Source organism: Stegastes partitus, unplaced genomic scaffold (assembly GCF_000690725.1).
Source record: "Stegastes partitus isolate 25-593 unplaced genomic scaffold, Stegastes_partitus-1.0.2 Scaffold1632, whole genome shotgun sequence".
Lineage (NCBI taxonomy): Eukaryota > Metazoa > Chordata > Actinopteri > Pomacentridae > Stegastes > Stegastes partitus.
The window spans coordinates 60,582-77,994 of record NW_007579363.1 but is presented as its reverse complement, the minus strand read 5'-3'; the positions used below and the strand labels follow the sequence as shown (position 1 = coordinate 77,994).

Below are 17,413 nucleotides of genomic sequence, written 5' to 3'. Positions count from 1 at the left end.
GACTTTTATACTGCTAATGAATAAAATTACGCCACAGGAAGTGAAAATGTGACGGGAGCACCAAAAAAAAAACCTCAAAATGCACAGAAACTACTTGCAGTTCGGAGGGTTAAAAGGTGAAAGTGAATGAGAGGACACAAGCAGGAAGACAGGAAAGTGCTGATAAAGACACGAGGAGACAAAGTATCTGGCAAGCCGTAGGAATTTTTGACTTCTTGAGGAAAAGCGTTTGAAAAAGATCCAAACGCAGGTGGAAAGTCGGCACTGGCTGGCAGATACTCCCCATTAAAAGTAACATATTGAGGCAGATTATTCATTTGAAGGGTAGGTACATTTTTTTTCCACCCCATTGCGTAGACAGTACTCACAAATCATTATGGAAGATTAACTGAACAAGCCGACTGGCACCGGCCCAGATCCCTGGAGTTCTTGGGGCCTAAACAGGCTCTGCTTTCAGCTGCGTAACTGGAAAGCAATAAACACTGTCAATGTGATTAAATATTTCACAAATGACCTGCTTTGCTCGGTTTAGGCTCTGAACGTACCTACAGATCAACATAGATTTAGATTTATCCGGACGAGAACTTTCAGTCACCAGCCGAACAATCAAATGTTCATCAACACCTCGTTTCCTTTTGTCCTTTTGCCAAAGCTGCCTCCTTCTTTAGTATTCTGCGTCTCTTTGTTCTGACCATTAAGGCCTAAATTTAACATGAACATCTCAGATTCTTCTCCCGGAACCTGCAGATACAATATAGATAAAAGCAGAGGAATGAGAAAGAGCTGAGGGCATTGAAGTGAAGAGGAAAAGAAATTGACCAGATACATAGAACTGAAAGTCAGAAAAAAAAAAGGTAATGAAAGGCATGAAAAGGATAAAAGACTGAAAGACACAGATGGTGGGATGCAAAGGAATAGATGAGTGAGAGATCTTTAAAAGAAAAAAAAAAGGAGAAGGGCGTTGAGTATGGTGAACACCATCTAAAATCGGAGATGAAGGAAGGGGGGAGGAAAATGAAAGGACATGAAGAGGAAAGAGGAGGCAGAGGAGGAGACGGAGAGGAACGGCGTTAGAAAGGAGGGGATGTGTTGAGGAGAAAAGACGGAGTGCAAAAGAGCCTGAGGCCAAACTGAATAATGGGCAGAGAGGAGAGAGGAGAGGGGGAAGGGGGGAAACATTTGACTGCAATGCGTTTTTTTGTAAAGTTTTATTCAGGGCAGCCGGAGCAGAAAAAAACCTTCAGTTTGTTGTCAAGTCAAAGAGGCAGAAATCTGCAGAGTTACAAGAGCAGCCACTCAAAAATATGGCCCTTAACTTCTTTTTTCCATCATTATATTTAACAGTCTGTAAATGTGGGCTCCAGAACATACATCTGGACAGTTTTCAGTGTTTTGACCTCAAACGGTCTCATTCTTCCCCCAGAAGGCAAAAAAAAGTAAACACTTTTATGATTTGTGTTGGACGTGTGAGCGATCCTAAAACAATCAAAGCATAAAGTATTGACCAAAAAAAAAAGAAACTAAAAGAAAAGAAAAAGTTGAGAAAGACCAGCAAGATGAAATATAAAAATAAAGGGGAATCCGCAGAGCAGAAAGAGAAGCAGCAGCCCTGGAGCGCTCCCTCCAGTCCACCTACAGATCACCCAGAACTAAACCTGACAGAAACAAAACAGAAGCAACCAAAACAAAGTGGTGATGCAAAAACCGCAGGGTTACGTCAGACTGCTGGTGCCGAGCACATGCCAGAACCACTGCAGGGGGAAACTCAGATAAAGACGAGAGCAACAAATGCCCAGCAAAGGGGGTGTTTAACATCCAAGACCATCCTTGACAGCTTTTTTTGGCCTATTGGCAGTAAAGAAACAACATTCATCCTCCCATAAGATGAACCCTTTTTGATGCTAATGCCCTGACGACCTTTCTGCTCGTTTCTTCTTAAAGAATTTGTAACTCATGAGTCTGTTTTCCAACAGTTTGTATCCTGAGATGCTCTGAATGTCAAGTCTTAACAGTAAGGTTAAGATTTTACAATGTGAAGTAATAGATGAACTCAACAATTTCATATGATTTCCTTTGAGTAACTCAAAAACCAAAAACAAGACCTTTAACAGGAAGAAATCTCCAGCAGGCTCAGGAAGGATGGTCACCTGCCTCAACCTGTTGGGGTGAGGGTGGTCTCGCATAGCCAGACCGTCCTCCAGTGCTGATACAGAATGGGTTGGGTGCATCCAAACCCAACACGCAGCAACGATGTTCGCTTAAAATAGAGATACAGAAATAATTTGGGTAGAAGGTTGACATGCATACAGCCATTAGTATGGAAGCTTCACCGAAAAAGAGCGAGCAGGGCTGCCTTACTGGAAAATGTTCAGCGTGGTAGGCTGCTAGTCTGCAGGTGGTTGTTGTTTTCCATAGTGGGATTTTGAAATCATTAACATTTAGACAGCAGGATGGAAAGATAATGCTGCGTAAAACGTGTAGCCAATAGTGGACTTATACCTGCAAACTACATCCAGTGAGTCAGACTAGGGTGAGAGAAAAGAAACAATAAAAAAAAACAAAGAGAAACAAACCTACAAGAGAACAACAGCCGCACTGTAAATCGTTGCAGCTCTGCGTCCAGAGATACCTGTAGAGAGGGCAAAACACAACCAACAGGGGAGAGAAGACAGTAAATGATGAGCAAAGGTGGCAAATAAATGCACTGAGAGTGAAAGAGAGGAGAGACAAGAAGACGTGGTCCGGGCATCATGGGAAGTCCTCCAGCAGCATAACCACTGGATGGTTCAGGGTCATCTTTTATCAAAAAGGAAAAGATTTAACTGAAATATAAAAAAAAAAAAAAAAGGAGAGTGCCCACCTCCAGAACCCAAATTGGGAACTGGTTCCGCAACAGAGGAACCTGACAACTGGAGGCTCTGTGGAAACTGTGGGGACCACAAGTGAAACCGCAGTCTGAGAGCAAAATGTTCTTTTGGGATAATATGGGACAATAAGCTCTTTAGGTGGAGCTCGGTCAATAACACTTCTGACTATGGTCTCCCTGTTGTGGTGTTTGTTCACATGGAGAACATTATGTGAAAATAAATGCGTTCCATTCTGTTTAGAACTTAGAGATAGAGATTTAAGGTCACCACCTTCATGTGAGACCAACACTGGTCTTCATCTGCACGATAAAGAATAATAACAAAAAATAAATAAATATACATAAATGCAGCAGTTTGCATCAACCTTCTTAAGTCATGAAAACTTGTAATGATGTTATGTTAGTGTAACAAGCTACAAGGAATTTGTTTTTCCTCTACAATCAAAGGTATTTGCCTTTTTAACTGTCTGAAATTGTGCAGGCACGTTAAGACAGAGGAGGGAACTTGACATCCTGAAGCCTAAAGTAAAGAAAAATGAAGTTCTCAAGCCAGTTTCCTAAATTGACCTCAATTTGAATCTAGTTTTAGATTCACTAAAGCCAAAATGTGAATTTAAATACACCCTCGATATTCAGCTGATGCAATTACAAACATTATTATGTCAACCCGACTGATCAAGACAACGTGTTCTTTAAATAGTTTATCTACATGAGTAAATTCGATGTTTGTTTCATCTTGCAAACATGCATTTGATGACGTGATGGTTCCTTGAATTGCTGCTTAGAGTGTAAATAAAGTGCTGTTTGACTGGGTTCAGTCATGTGTGCAGTTCCCACTGTGGCCACAGACGTTATCAATGCCCCCTCTCCTGTTAATGAAAGGTATTCTAGATAAAAGCAACCAGCAAGTCTTGTTGTAACCGGCAGTTTTAACAGCAGCACAAAGACGCTCACTGTGAGTAGCCAAGCGGCGTCTTGTGTTTGCTATTCACTCTCCAGACTGGATCGAATCTTTACCAGGCTGCAAACCCTCGATTAAGGTGTTACAGGTGCATGTGGTGTGCTGCTATTTTCTGATTTTTCATTTAACTGAATCTGTGTGCTTGTGTGCTTCCTCTCTCCTCAGGTACACCAAGATGAAAACAGCCACCAACATCTACATCTTTAACCTGGCGCTGGCTGACTCTCTGTTCCTGGCTACTTTGCCTTTTCAGGTATGATATCATCATCAGTCATCTGCACAAAGCATTTAAAATATTTCTCTTGACTTTTTAATACATGGGCTACAATCATCAGTCTTGTAAAGTGACGGCAGACATAGGCCACTTTTACGTCACTATTCCTGACAACCTAACTCACACAAGACTGGATGGTGCATAAAGTGACACATAATAATGCACTAATACAGCCGAGTTTGGTTCTGATTTCCAAAATAATGAAACTTCTGTCCATATGTGATGATATCCAACTGCTATGTTACCAACAGTAATCCATCTGACAGCTATGATGGAGCTCAGGACTTCACCCAACTGCTATGCAACAGACGATTTACCTGCAGCTGATAAACTGTGACTCCGTGTGTGACAGCCCACCTTCCTGTGGTGTCATTTATCGTTAGATTCTGACCGATCAAGTCTCTATGTTGGGAGTAATTTCTCATTTTAAGTAATTAATGAGGTCATCGCTGTTGTGGCTTTGGGTAAACACGCTTGACTCGCTCTCTCGCTTTGGAAATGCTCGTATAGACCCTCTGAACTCACAGGAAAGACAAAAAGCTGGAAGCAGCAAAATAAACTTCAGCTCTTGTTAACGTTTTGTCATTATCTGGAATACATTTATTATTGGCAAAACCCAATAATGTGACCTGTTACAGTCTCTGTCGCCATTACAGGAAAGTTTTATTTTTATTTTTAGTCATTTCTGTTTAAAACTAAATTACATTTCGTCAAGCTTGGGTTGACACTTTGACAATAATAGCTGCTTGTTAGAAGCTTGGTTCAACTTAGGTACAAAATTATGTGTTTTGGTTTTGGCCCGTGTCATGATTTGGGTAGGAATAGGTCCCTTATTAGATAATTATAGGCCTCGTCCACATGTAGCAGGGTTTTTGTAAAACCGAATATCCTGCCCCCTCCGTCGAGAAAAAAACTCACGTACAGACCACCTTGTTTTTAGAAAAAAATGAATCCACACCTAACCGTGTAAATGTGTTTTTAAGCACATTCATATTCTACGTGAGGATGTAATAACTCCGATGACATACGGACATTATCACGCCATTCCTCCTGGAGCACGATTTGCGTCTCAAAGTTCTCCCACCAGCTGGCAGTGGTCTGACCCAAAACTGGCGTCAGTGTCTTTGATGGAGAACATGCCTCGGATGTGGAATGGCAAGGTGGTGGAAAACAACCATTCTTAATGCCGTCCTTCGCCTATGTTCTTGTAAGTGGAGCGGTATCTGGGCCTGGACAAGAGACAACACGGTTCTGAGGGCGTCCACGCTGTTTCCAAATGTAAACACAGGTCTTACATGTGATGTAAAGAACACAATTTGTCACAGGCAGTGACGTTTAGAAAACAAAAACCCGGTTATTGACGTCCACATGCAGACGCATAAACAGAAATTCGCAAATCTTCACTTTGGTCGGAGGTTTTTGAAAGAATCGTTTTTAATCCCGTAAATCTGCGTTTTCGTGTGGATGACAGGACACATCGTAGAAAAATATCTTCGTTTTGTGAGATACCCTGCTACGTGTGGACGAGGCCTTAGACACTAACACAAGGCAGATTTATTTTTCTAATAACTTGTATTAAAAAGTTATCATCACTTAAGCTTTTTGCTGCTCATCATGCAACTCCACTGAGTCGTATATTCGCTGGTACGCTACTGTGTCTATCACTCTGCTATTTCTAAATCTCCATGCAAACAGTACTGTACATTAACATGACAGAGAACACTTTAAAGCACTTATTTTGAAACAGCATGTTTTGTCGGTTTGAATGTGCATAAAGTCATGTTTCAGAGTAACCGGCACCCAGTGTTCTGGTCCGAGCTGCATTTTATGTGTTCATTCTTTGATTCCTGAATGTTTCCAGGGCACTGATGTGTTTCTGGGCTTCTGGCCATTTGGGAACGCCCTGTGCAAGACGGTGGTGTCTATCGACTACTACAACATGTTCACTAGCACCTTTACCCTGACAGTGATGAGCATGGACAGGTACGTGGCCGTCTGCCACCCTGTCAAAGCGCTGGACATGAGGACTCCTCACAAGGCCAAGGTAAAACTGATTCATTTCAAAGTGAGATATTTACCTTTTCAACAACCTTCACACCTGCTTTGTTCTGACTCCAATGACCGCTGACATCCATTCTGACGTTAATCACTGTTTCAGCTCACTTCAGAGTCTGATCTCGTGATTAGAGTCATTAAACTGACTTTGTGTTTGCTGTCATTGTGTAAGAACAGAAAAAAACTAAAAACAAAACAGGAGATTAATGGATACTGATATATATTGTTATAAGTAAATTTGAACATTCACAGGATTCTTGACAAACCTTATAAGATCCTTGTGTTTCTCACATAGCTGGATTGTATACATACAGGTCATTAAATGGTACGTCTTACCGTGTCACCGTGGGAAAACACTGAATACTAACTCGCTGCCATGTTGTCGTGACTCCAGATGGTGAATATCTGTGTGTGGGTGTTGGCCTCTGCCTTTGGTGTCCCAGCTATGGTCATGGGAAATGTAGAGGAGGAGCAAGAGCACAACAGTAAGTAATTCCTACACACATGCACACACGGCCTACAGATCATTGTGTACATATACTGTACTGTGCTGTGCAAGCGACTGAAATGCTTCAAAAACAACCTAGAGGGGTTTTTATTCATCAATAGCGTCATACAAAGGGCAATAAACAGAAGAAGGTTGGTCCAAGCACCTTGGAAAACATGTTTCTGCTGAGAATTTAGGTTTTAGGTTGCTTCATCAGCTTTTGTCTCTTCATGAACTCCCATAATGACTCCAGCATGTTTAGGTCTCCACTGCAGGACTCCTCGCATCACCAAATGTGACTCTAGCTATAAGCTGAGGCTTGCCATCATGTTGCAGAACAAATTCATTACTAATCCATTGTGGTGGAGTGTGAGGGCTAAGAGTGTACACACATGCACACGAATAATCTGAGCATATATACTGTAAACGGTGTACATTGGATACAAACACCTGCTTTGCACCATTAATCTGTTAAACCCAGGCAGTTTCTGTGCGTTTTTTTATTTGCTGCTGTCACGTTTTTGCTTCCTGTGAGGTCATTTTTCGCTGCAATATAAAGTCCTGTACATCTATAGAAACAGTACAGCCATGACTAGAAGTGGAGGTGCCTAAAAACTGTCCTCTGCACAGTGTGACACAACTAAAGTGCCATAAACTGGGGTCACCCAGCAGCTCAACTGGTTGAGCAGGCATGAATAGGATCTGAAGTTCTCGACCCCTGACAAGATCTGCTACATGTCCTTCCCCTCCCCTGTAAACTAACCTTGTTTAAGTGCAAAAGGGCCAAAAAAATATCTTAGAACAAAAAAGCTATATGTACATGTTTTCCAGGTATCCACAGGTGTTACCAAAAAGGCAGCAAAAAGGTTTAGTTTTTAGAATAACTGTCATATTAGACATGTGGAATACATCACAGATGATTAGTGCAAGGACCATTAGAAATTCCAACAACTGTCTCTGTGTTTTTTGGGTTTTTTGGGGGGAAAAAAAAAGCAAGTTAAGTGTGTTAATAACTGTGTGGACCTACAGCCTCCACAACACCACTGCATGTGAAGTTCTCATTGTGCTCCTGAAGTCCTGCTATAAAAATCCAATGCTCAGTTCACTATTTCCACCTTCATGTCAAACCTTCCTGATAAAGCTAAAACCTGATCAGCATGTGTCCTTATTTCCACTTTTTCTGTGCTGCTTTTCCTTATTCATCCGCTGCTTCATTTCCTCCAACATAGGCTGTAACTATTCCATGAATGAATATCAAGCACCGTGAGCATCGGGGATTGAGTGAGAGTCCTGACTTTATGCTTCTTTTTTTTTTCCATTTTATGCTCGTGCGCTGGATCAGGCAGCAGAATTATCTTATCTAACAAATGACGAAATCGATGAGAGGATTTAGTGGAGATTCACACAGGGAGGAGAGGGCAAATGTTCCTTGCATTTACAATGGGCAATTAATTAAGGCTTAAAAAGCCAAAGCCCGTCGCTGATGCAGCCAGCAGGAGAACAAAGAACACTCATCTTCCATATCATCGCTTTGCAGCCGACTGCTTGAATCAGAGGGCAAATGTTGTGTAGTAATCGGAGCTTTTCTGTAAATGGCCTGTAAAAAAGAGAAGAGGCAAAAATAACAGGTAGCTGCAGAAGAGACTAGAGTTGTGTTTAAACAGCAGCACTACATCTCGCCTCATATTGAAGTTTATAAAAGTAAGTAGCAGCTGGACAGTTTGACTCTTTATTACAGTCTCTCTTCGTTGATACAGCTGATAACAGCAGCTTGATTCTCATATAGACTCCTTTCATTTCTCTTCTTATTGATGCTTATCAGTTTCTGTCGAGTGGATTCACCTGCGTCCTTCTCTGTGTGCTCTATGTGTGTGTTGCAATAAATCATCCCGTTCAGGCATCTATATATATATATATATAGATGTGAGTATAGGTTACACATTCATATTCATACTCAGATATTAATGGAAAAGTCTTGCAGTGGAGCAGATTCTACGCACACATTAAGCCGTGTGCAGGTGTTTGTCTCTTTCACAGCAGTGCGTTTGCCTTATAGGGCTCTGCGAAGGGTGATGATGAGTATTTATGTGTGTTTGTGATCTGATTGTGCCGGCAGTCTTGTATATCATGGCAAACCTGCTGCTCGGAGATCACAGATGGCAGCAGTTCTCCTTAAAAGGCCATAATATTCAAAGCATTCTGCTCAGTTTCTATGGCAACAGGTGCACAAAGACTTTCCAGCGCACGAGGTTAATACAAACACAATGATGGAAATGACCAAAATATGTCATCAGCAGATACGCACGGGTGTTAATCAGCGGGAGAGAATTATAGTAGCTGCTGAAATTTCAAGCCTAAAAAGAAACATTGCTGGACTCGGAGCAGTTTTTTTCTTTTTTTTGGAAAGAATCTCATTTGGTTACTCAAAACATTGCTGCCATCTCGGTTAGTGCAACTCTCCCGCTGTCTCGGAAGGCTGTCCTGAACAACCTCAGCCGGCTGATGCTGGAGGATTGTCAAGCTATGTGTAAAAGCTGGCCCATCTGCTGATATTTCTGAATTATGGAGTAACTTTCTTTCATCGCGAGCACAATCCTTCAATTTCAGAGCATTATTTCTTCATTTTACTTTTAGATTTTGCAATGTTTTTGCACAAAATTCCCGTTCCTGTTTCTCTAATAGCCTCTGCTTGGGTGCAAATCTGCTCCTCAAAACTCTTTCTCTACACTCAGATATACTGTTGCTGAACAAATGTCCTCCGCTTCAGCTCGAGTGCATCTCAAACTGCTTCTGCGTGCTCGCAAAACTTACAGAAAATTAGGTCAGTGAGGTTTTATCCTGTGTCCATTACCAGCACTTAGTGTTTACATTGAGCAGATGCATCATCACTACCAAGGACCTCAAGTACGTATTTTATTTCAGCGGTGCTCACTTGCTTTGCATTGAACTTGTAAAGACCATTTTGCAGTGTAGATCTATGGTAATGTGTTTGGTTTTCAAGTCTCAACCTCAAAACTCGACCTTGTGTTTGAAAAGCATGTTATATTTACATAAAAACTGTCAGGACGATTCCTCAAATTTTCAACTTCTGCGACAGTCCTTCAACTAATCATATGATGTTTGGCTGGAAAATGTAGCTAAATCTAAGCTGTAAAATTAGTTTAGTTTTTGTTTTGTTTTGTTTGTTTTTCTTTTAAGTGGTGCAGTTGGTAGCACTGTTGCCTCGCAGCTAGAAGGTTGTTGGTTCGCGTCCTGGTGGGGGCACCGGAATCTTTCTGCGTGGAGTTTGCATGTTTTCCCCGTGCAGCGTGGGTTCTCTCCGGGTTCTCTGGCTTCCTCCCACACGGTCCAAAGACATGTTGAGGTTAATTGGTGATTCTAAATTGTCCGTAGGTGTGAATGTGAGTGTGCTTGGTTGTCTGTCTCTAAGTGTAACCCTGTGATAGACTGGTGACCTGTCCAGGGTGTCCCCTGCCTTCGCCCTGAGTCAGCTGGGATAGACTCCAGCCCCTCCGCGACCCTCGTGAGGATTAAGCGGTGTATAGATAATGCATGGATGGATGTTTTTCTATTTTATGACCATTGCACAGAAGATATGTATGATATGAGTTCTCTCCACTCAGCCATGGTGTTTCCATAGAGGTGCAGAACTTTGCTGTGAAAAATGAACCCATCGTGAGTTGATCGTAGCAAAGACCGTCCAGAAACTGCTTGGAGTTCAGAAGGTTAATTGGTAGAGAGAACACTCACGAGGCCACAAACAACAAAATGGATACCAACATGTTTCCCTGTTATGCTCATCTTACTGTTTATGAATGGAAGAACGAGCTCCTCAGTAGCAGAAGTAGCTGGCTTACGCATTAGGGTCGTAGGTTTGGTCTCTCGGCAGCAAAGTAGAAGTGTAGACCGTGTCTTTGTTAATGTCTTCCAGTGCCGCTCTGTCCTGAGTGTGCAGCCCAATATGAAGCTGCTTCGAGACAGTCAGGCTTAACCAGATCAGTTGTGCCAGCTGAGAGGACGGCAGGTCTTTGGTCAGCCTGCAGCCAGCCTGACTCAACTCTCCTGGCGTTTCTTTGCACTGTTCTACATTTGCTCCACTACAGATCACTCTGAAATGGATTTCGTCAGATTTACCAACAAAGAAAGATCTTTTTTTATTGTCAGTGTGAACAGAAATAACTACACCGATGGCAGCAATGATATTTCTGACTTTGGCAACTGTTGCACAAGTACTGTATTTGCATAAAAATAATTAGTTTCACATAATTTTGTTGGTCCCTCACTCAGTCATTGAGCAGAACAGTCGTGACAGGTGTAGTTCACAAGGTCACAGTAAACACGATTTACATGATTTGAACGGCTTCTCTAAGAGAGTGGTCGCAGATATCTATTGAATATAGATTTGACATAGTTTAAATGCTGCCAGTGCCGACCCGCCTTTTTTCAACATGAAGAATACTTTGCCTGAATTGGTTTGGTGCTACTGCTGTACTCCAATCAGCCATAACATTAAAACCACAGACAAGACAATAACATTGATCATCTTCTTACATTGGCTCAAGTGAGCAGTCACTTCGTTAAGTTGATAAATGGGTGGGAGAATCTTTAAGATGGCAGATGTTGTGTAGTTTTCCTGGTGTGGACAGCTTGGTGAACCAGAGAAAGGATCATGGATGCCCAAAGCTCATTGATGCATGTGAGGACCAAAGGCTGATCTTTGAAGTCTGATCTCACAGAAGAGCTACTGTATGATAGAAATGTTTCAGAACAGTGCATCACAGCTTCCTTTGTACTGAGCTGTGTAGCTGCAGATCAGTCAAAGTGTCCATGCTGAGCTCTTAAAGCTCCTATAATGAGAACTGGACCATGGAGCAATGGAAGAAGGTGGTCCGGTCTGAGGAATCATGTTGTCTTGTTCATCATGTGGAGTGCTTTGTTACTCGAGGAAGAGATGGCAGCAGAATGTGCGAGCCAGTGGAGGCAGTGTCTTCACGCTATTCTGCTGGAAACCCTTTGGTCTTGACATTCATGTGGATGGTAGTTGGACACCTAAACGTTCTCTCACATCGCCTCTTCATGGTGACAATATTCACAGATGACAGTGCTGATGCTTCCTGCCACACTGCAAGAATTGCTGAGGAACGTGACATGGATTTCAAGGCTTTAACTTCAAAATACACACTAGTTCTCAATCCAGTCAAACATCTGTGGAATTTGCAAGTCCAATACATGGAGGCTCCACATGTCGACGTCCACGACTTAAAAGATCTGCTGCTGACATCTTCAGAGGTCTGTGGAGTCCAGGCCTCGAAGGGTCAGAGCTGTTTTGGTGGTACAAGGGAGACCAAAGTAATATTAATCAGGTTGGTTGGTGTATGCTTCAAAGCTTATTAAAGAGCTGAATTAGGCCAAAGGAGAGTCCTGCTGCAATATCCAAGCCATCGTTAGATGGTTCAGTCCAGGCTTCAATATCCCTCTTTCTCTGATGCCCCACTTTCTGAACAACCAACAGACTCCTACCTTTGTTAAATGAACAAAAAAATTTAATGATTTTGAAGCCAGTATCCTCACTCTACTCCCACTAGTACCGTAAACGGCAGCATTTCTTCAATTTAATCTTTTGTAACATGACAGAAATCAGGTCTGGAATCAGATTATTTTCTTTCATCGCCCATGCTGGATGAATTATTTAATCAAGGCTTGATTCTTGCAACTACCATCCCTCATGTCCTGGCCAGAAAAACATCTCCTACAAGTGCATCTAGTGGAGAAAGCTGCAGCTGAGCACGCTTCATGGTGGGAGATCTCGTTACTACTTGTTACTGGCGGCAACTGATTTTGCTCCTGTTTCTTAAAGGTTCACATGGTCGGGTTCTTGCTGATTTCGGTGAATCTAACTTTCGTCTGAGCCTGATTCGTTGCAGCGTCTTTACTTGCTGTTCACAAATCTGCCAGTGACCTCTTATTAAATCCACCCTTAGTTTTACTCAAAACTATTTCTATACTCTTTGTACTTTGGTGTCTTTGTTCAAGGTAAAACCATGATTCTGTCGTGTTTTGGCAAATGTTTAAAATCGATGCCAAAGAGTCGGTCGATGGACCTGAGAATGGAAAACAAAATGGTTTTCCTTTATTATTTGTTATGTGGCTAAACAAAATATCTTAAAAATTCATGGCCCATGCCCACACACAGCCCAGATTTTTACCAGGGTTGCTTTGCAGTTAAATCAAGTAATATGTTGTAGCTAGCAGGGAAAGTGGAGGTCTAGTGGTTAGATATTGATCCAGTCTCCGCCTGCAGCTACACCCTAATCCCATAATCATTTTTATTAGTCTACTCCACAGCTGCACTAAGACTCCTCTCTTCTCTCCTCTCTCTGCTTTTTTATGTATCTCGTGTTTGCTTATGTCTTCTTTTATTTGTCTGTTTTTCTGTTTTGTCCTTAACCTCCTCTGCTTAGTCTTCATCCTTTCTTCTCATTTAATGCTCTTCTCCTTCATTTAATTTGCATTTTACTCTCATCTCCTTGATCTTCTGATTTCATTCTTTCTTTTTATTGTTATTACGGCGTCATTCTCGCCTGGAATGCCTCTTTCTTTCAGCCTCGCTTCTTTCATATTGTATTTACGATTATTTCATTGCAATCCTATTCTCTTTCTCTCAGCTGTCCTCTTCTTACCTTCGCCACACCTCATATTTTGATTTCTCTTTCTGTCATTTATCACATTTCTCACTTCTTTTTCAGTTTCATCACATTCACACCTGATTCTGATCCTCATCGTGTTATCATTTCCTCCTTTCAATGTGAAAATTAGCTCATTTTTTTCCCTGTCTACACTGTGAGAAGCACAAGAACCTCAAGGGACCTTTGAAGGTTCCTCACTATTGCCACTGAGTTGGAAAAGAGTTAATTAAGGAACCTCTCAGAAACATTCCACAACGCAGGGTTTGGGATTCCATTCCCCCCTCCTCCCTCATTGTTATATATATATATATTTTTTCCCCTCAAGTTTCTAATTAAAATTGATTGTTTTTGTCCCACTGGATGTCCCCAGAGTTTCTTTAGGCTCCCATAATTCTAAGAGACAATAAAGATATTATATTATATTTAGAGACATCCCATTTCTCCTGTTTTAATCTCATTTCCTTCTCATTCCTTGTCTTCTTATGCGCTCCTTTCTTATATTTTCTCCATGTTTTAATGCTCTTCATCTGCTTTTTGTTTTCTTTCCTCTGTTTCCTACGTAATTACAATTTGTTGGCTCACTCTCGTAGCTTTTTTTTCTTTTTTTAATCTTTGTTTTTATGATTGTCCTAGCCGTACAGCAAATTGACATTCAGGCACGATCAGGCTTCATCCTACTCTACATCTATTCCTCTTCCTCTTTCTGTCTCCTCTAAACAAACAAAGTGGGATCAGAGCAGCTTCGCAACCTGACAGCCGCGGGCAAAGTCACGGCACGCTGCTCTCAGTAATTGGGGTCAAAAGCCTCACCCAAGGACACAGTGGCAGGAAGGAGGGTATAATCAGCAGCCACCCCGCCGTCACTAATAGACGCTCTGACTAATCCATTCAGAAGACACGTAGAAAATGTGTCAAAGTGGGTTTCCTGGAAGTAAATTGGTGTCAGTGCTACAGTGCTGAGACACCAACACAGAGGCTGGTCATGGTCTTTTTTTTTCTAAACCAGAACTTTTCCTGTTAAACCAACACCGGACTAATCTGCAAAACACAGCAGGTTATATGGAAGCCCGTCGCAGACTTTATCCAAATGTTAATTTAAACATGAACATGAAAATGTAATTCCAACCTAGCATCTGATTTTCCACAACAGTGTGTTATTTGAATATAAACTCACATGAAAAAGCAATAACTTGATTTGTATTTTCATCTTTACATGCCAGTATGGGCGTTCCAGGACTACATTAAAATGAAATGGCCGTTTGACATTTCAATTTTCAAGATTTAGCCTGGTCTACGGTGGCCAATATGCACATGCAATAAACTCCCAGCTACTTTCATTTATATTTTTATGTTACTGAGCTCCTTTGGAGTCATAGTTAGGATTCAGTTTTCCAATTAATTTAAAAATGAGAATAAAAACAACATTTAACATTTGATATCCAAAGACTAAACATGCGCTACAGTGGAAAATATTCTAATGCACTAAACACAACAGTACCCGATGACAATAAAAACTGTAATCTGTCGGTCACCAAATCAACACAGGGCTTCAGGTGGACCATCACTTCCTCATTCAGCTCTCAGGACAGCCGTCTCTGTGAGGACATGTGTAGCTTTGGCCCTGAATTACACAGTAGAAGAAGGGATGGAAGCTGTTTCAGAGCTACAACACATCACTGACAAAGCAAGGTGGCTAAAATGAAAATGGAAATGAAAACAGCATTTAACCGTAGAACCGCCACCACTCCAACACCCCTCAGACCAGCTGAGGGGATCGTCTTTACCCGCTGCTGCAACGGCGTCGGAAATCGCAATTTTTTCAATTTCATGAAACAGTTAGGTTGTTCATTTTTATTTTATTTTTTAAAATAATGACAAAAATGTGACTTTAAAATTCAGTTTCTGGGGTTTATTACATTTACAACTGTTTTAAGATATCTCATTAAAAGCTGAAATGATCAAATATATTTTAAATTCATTTTTAAAAAAAGGTTACGAAAAGCATTTAAATTAATTTACAAGAAGAACATTTAAAAACTTGTCCCAGATAATAACCTGTTGCTTTACTTATTGTATAGGCGATACAGAAACAGAGCACTCTATTTATTTTACATTTGTCCGAGGCTGTTTCATGATCCTACAGATGAAATCAGTCAAACAGCCTCAGAGGAAGGTGTGTCGGGGTCAGATCTGCCTACATCCCATCTTGAAAACAAAAACTCCTACAAATCCACCTTTGCAGATCGCTGTACCTGCATCATGTCTGATCTGCTCTGACTTCTCTCTTCAGCCCGTACTCTCGCCTCCCAGCTCAATGGTCTGAGGTGCAAATTCACTACATGACTAATTGGGACATTTTTGGAAAAGTCAGAAACTGAGAGGCATGTGGGTTTTACTTTGACAGAGTTGCATGGATTTGAAATTGGCAAGGGGGCAAAATTCACCCTTTGGCTGTTAACATTTCATTTTCAAAGCCTAAACCAGCTCTACAGGGGAAATAGACAAGTATGGCTTTGTGACACCAGTACCTTTCTGAAAGCCAGTGACTGAAACTGATAAACTATCATTTCGCAGCAAATATCATGTGTTCATTCAACTCTGTAAAAAATGATGTTCCTACACAACCTTGGTGCATTCCCTGCCACATAGTAGAAAAGACTCCCGAGTTTGAAGAAGCCCCAAAGCCTGCATAAGAAGCTTGGTGGGGAGGTTGGTGGTATAAGTCAGTAACAGGACTTTCACCAGGAGAGTTTTGTTTTCACTTGTTAGGTTCAAGTTAGTCTGACTCACTGAAGATAGACTTAACAAGTCTGCCATTTGCGCCACGCCTTTACGTAGCTTTGTGCTGTTTTTCTACTATCTGCATGTCACTGTTTTCAAAATCCCCTTTATTATGGGACACAATAACAACCTCTAAGCAGCAACCTACCTGCTGAACATGTGAAATTTTGAAGATCTGGTTCATGCAGTAAGGCAGACCTGTTTGATTCTTTCATTGAAACCATTAACCAAAACCTGCCTTGTTAGTTTTATTGCAGGGACACCACAGCTGCATCCTGGGCTTAGCACCACCTAAAATGATTGTGAGGTCTAGGGTTTAGAAATGCAAGACTAGGTTTAGGCACCAGAACTTTGTGGTTATAGTTAAATTAAATTAAATATCACATTTTTGTTGACACTTTCACAATAATAGCTTCTTGTTTGAAACTTGGCCACCAAAACTACCAGATTAGGTTTAGGAAAATATCATGGTTTACGTGAAAACATCACCCCTTTCATAAAATGTTTACAGATTCTCCTCTCCACTTTCTGGGCCATCAGGGCACCAAGTCCTGCCTCAACTAAAACATGACTTGTTTGGTGAAAAGGAGCAACGTCTACGTTGATTTCAAACGCACATGTGATACATCATAAACACAACTCATCAGAAAATACATTGGTTTCAAAACACAACTGAGAATGCAGTTTACTTGTGGGTTTTGGGGACAACGCTGGTCTAAGATTTGATTTTTGCATAATTTAAGAGAATTAGTTTTCAATGAGTCAGAATGATTCTTTGCCACCATACAAAGTCTAACCAGTCCATGGAAAAGGTGAAAATAATTATCGTCTAAAAAGCGCAACTCACTGCAATTCAAGGTTTTTGCAGATGTCCTTTCTGGTGGCAGGTTTTTAATCACAATATGCAAAAAAGAATTCCATTACTGTGTACAATTAATGCCTCATTATCTCACATGGTGCAGTGTACCTTCCATGAGCTATTGTAAAAGCAGTGACGCACACAATATGACTTTTTCACATTATCGATGCGTTCGTGTTTTGAAAGGATAATCTTACTTTTGATTGACGTGCAGTTACACATTCATATTCACACCAACATTCTACTGGTGGACTCTCATCGTAGCTCTCTGAGCATCCGCAGAACCCAAGGTCACCGCTTCCCAGTATTCGCTTACAGTGGATTGTCTCTATAAAGCGCATACAGCACTTCCAGCGGTGCTAATAAATCACAGCTGTTTCTATATTTATCTGCTGCTTTCTTTTGTTTTCCGGCACCATATTATCATTCTGAGGGGACAAGACT

At 41.3% G+C, this 17,413-nt stretch overlaps 1 protein-coding gene across 1 annotated transcript in view; it reads left to right on the top strand.

Moving 5' to 3' along the window:
• The window catches only part of oprl1 (opiate receptor-like 1), a gene marked incomplete at its 3' end in the record, with an annotated part of 112,013 nt that overhangs the window by 71,083 nt on the left and 23,517 nt on the right, over positions 1 to 17,413 (top strand). The window contains exons 2-4 of the mRNA XM_008301129.1: positions 3,993 to 4,080; positions 5,963 to 6,145; positions 6,551 to 6,641. Of these exons, the coding sequence (XP_008299351.1) occupies positions 3,993 to 4,080; positions 5,963 to 6,145; positions 6,551 to 6,641 (362 nt within the window). The remainder of the gene's footprint in view (positions 1 to 3,992; positions 4,081 to 5,962; positions 6,146 to 6,550; positions 6,642 to 17,413) is intronic.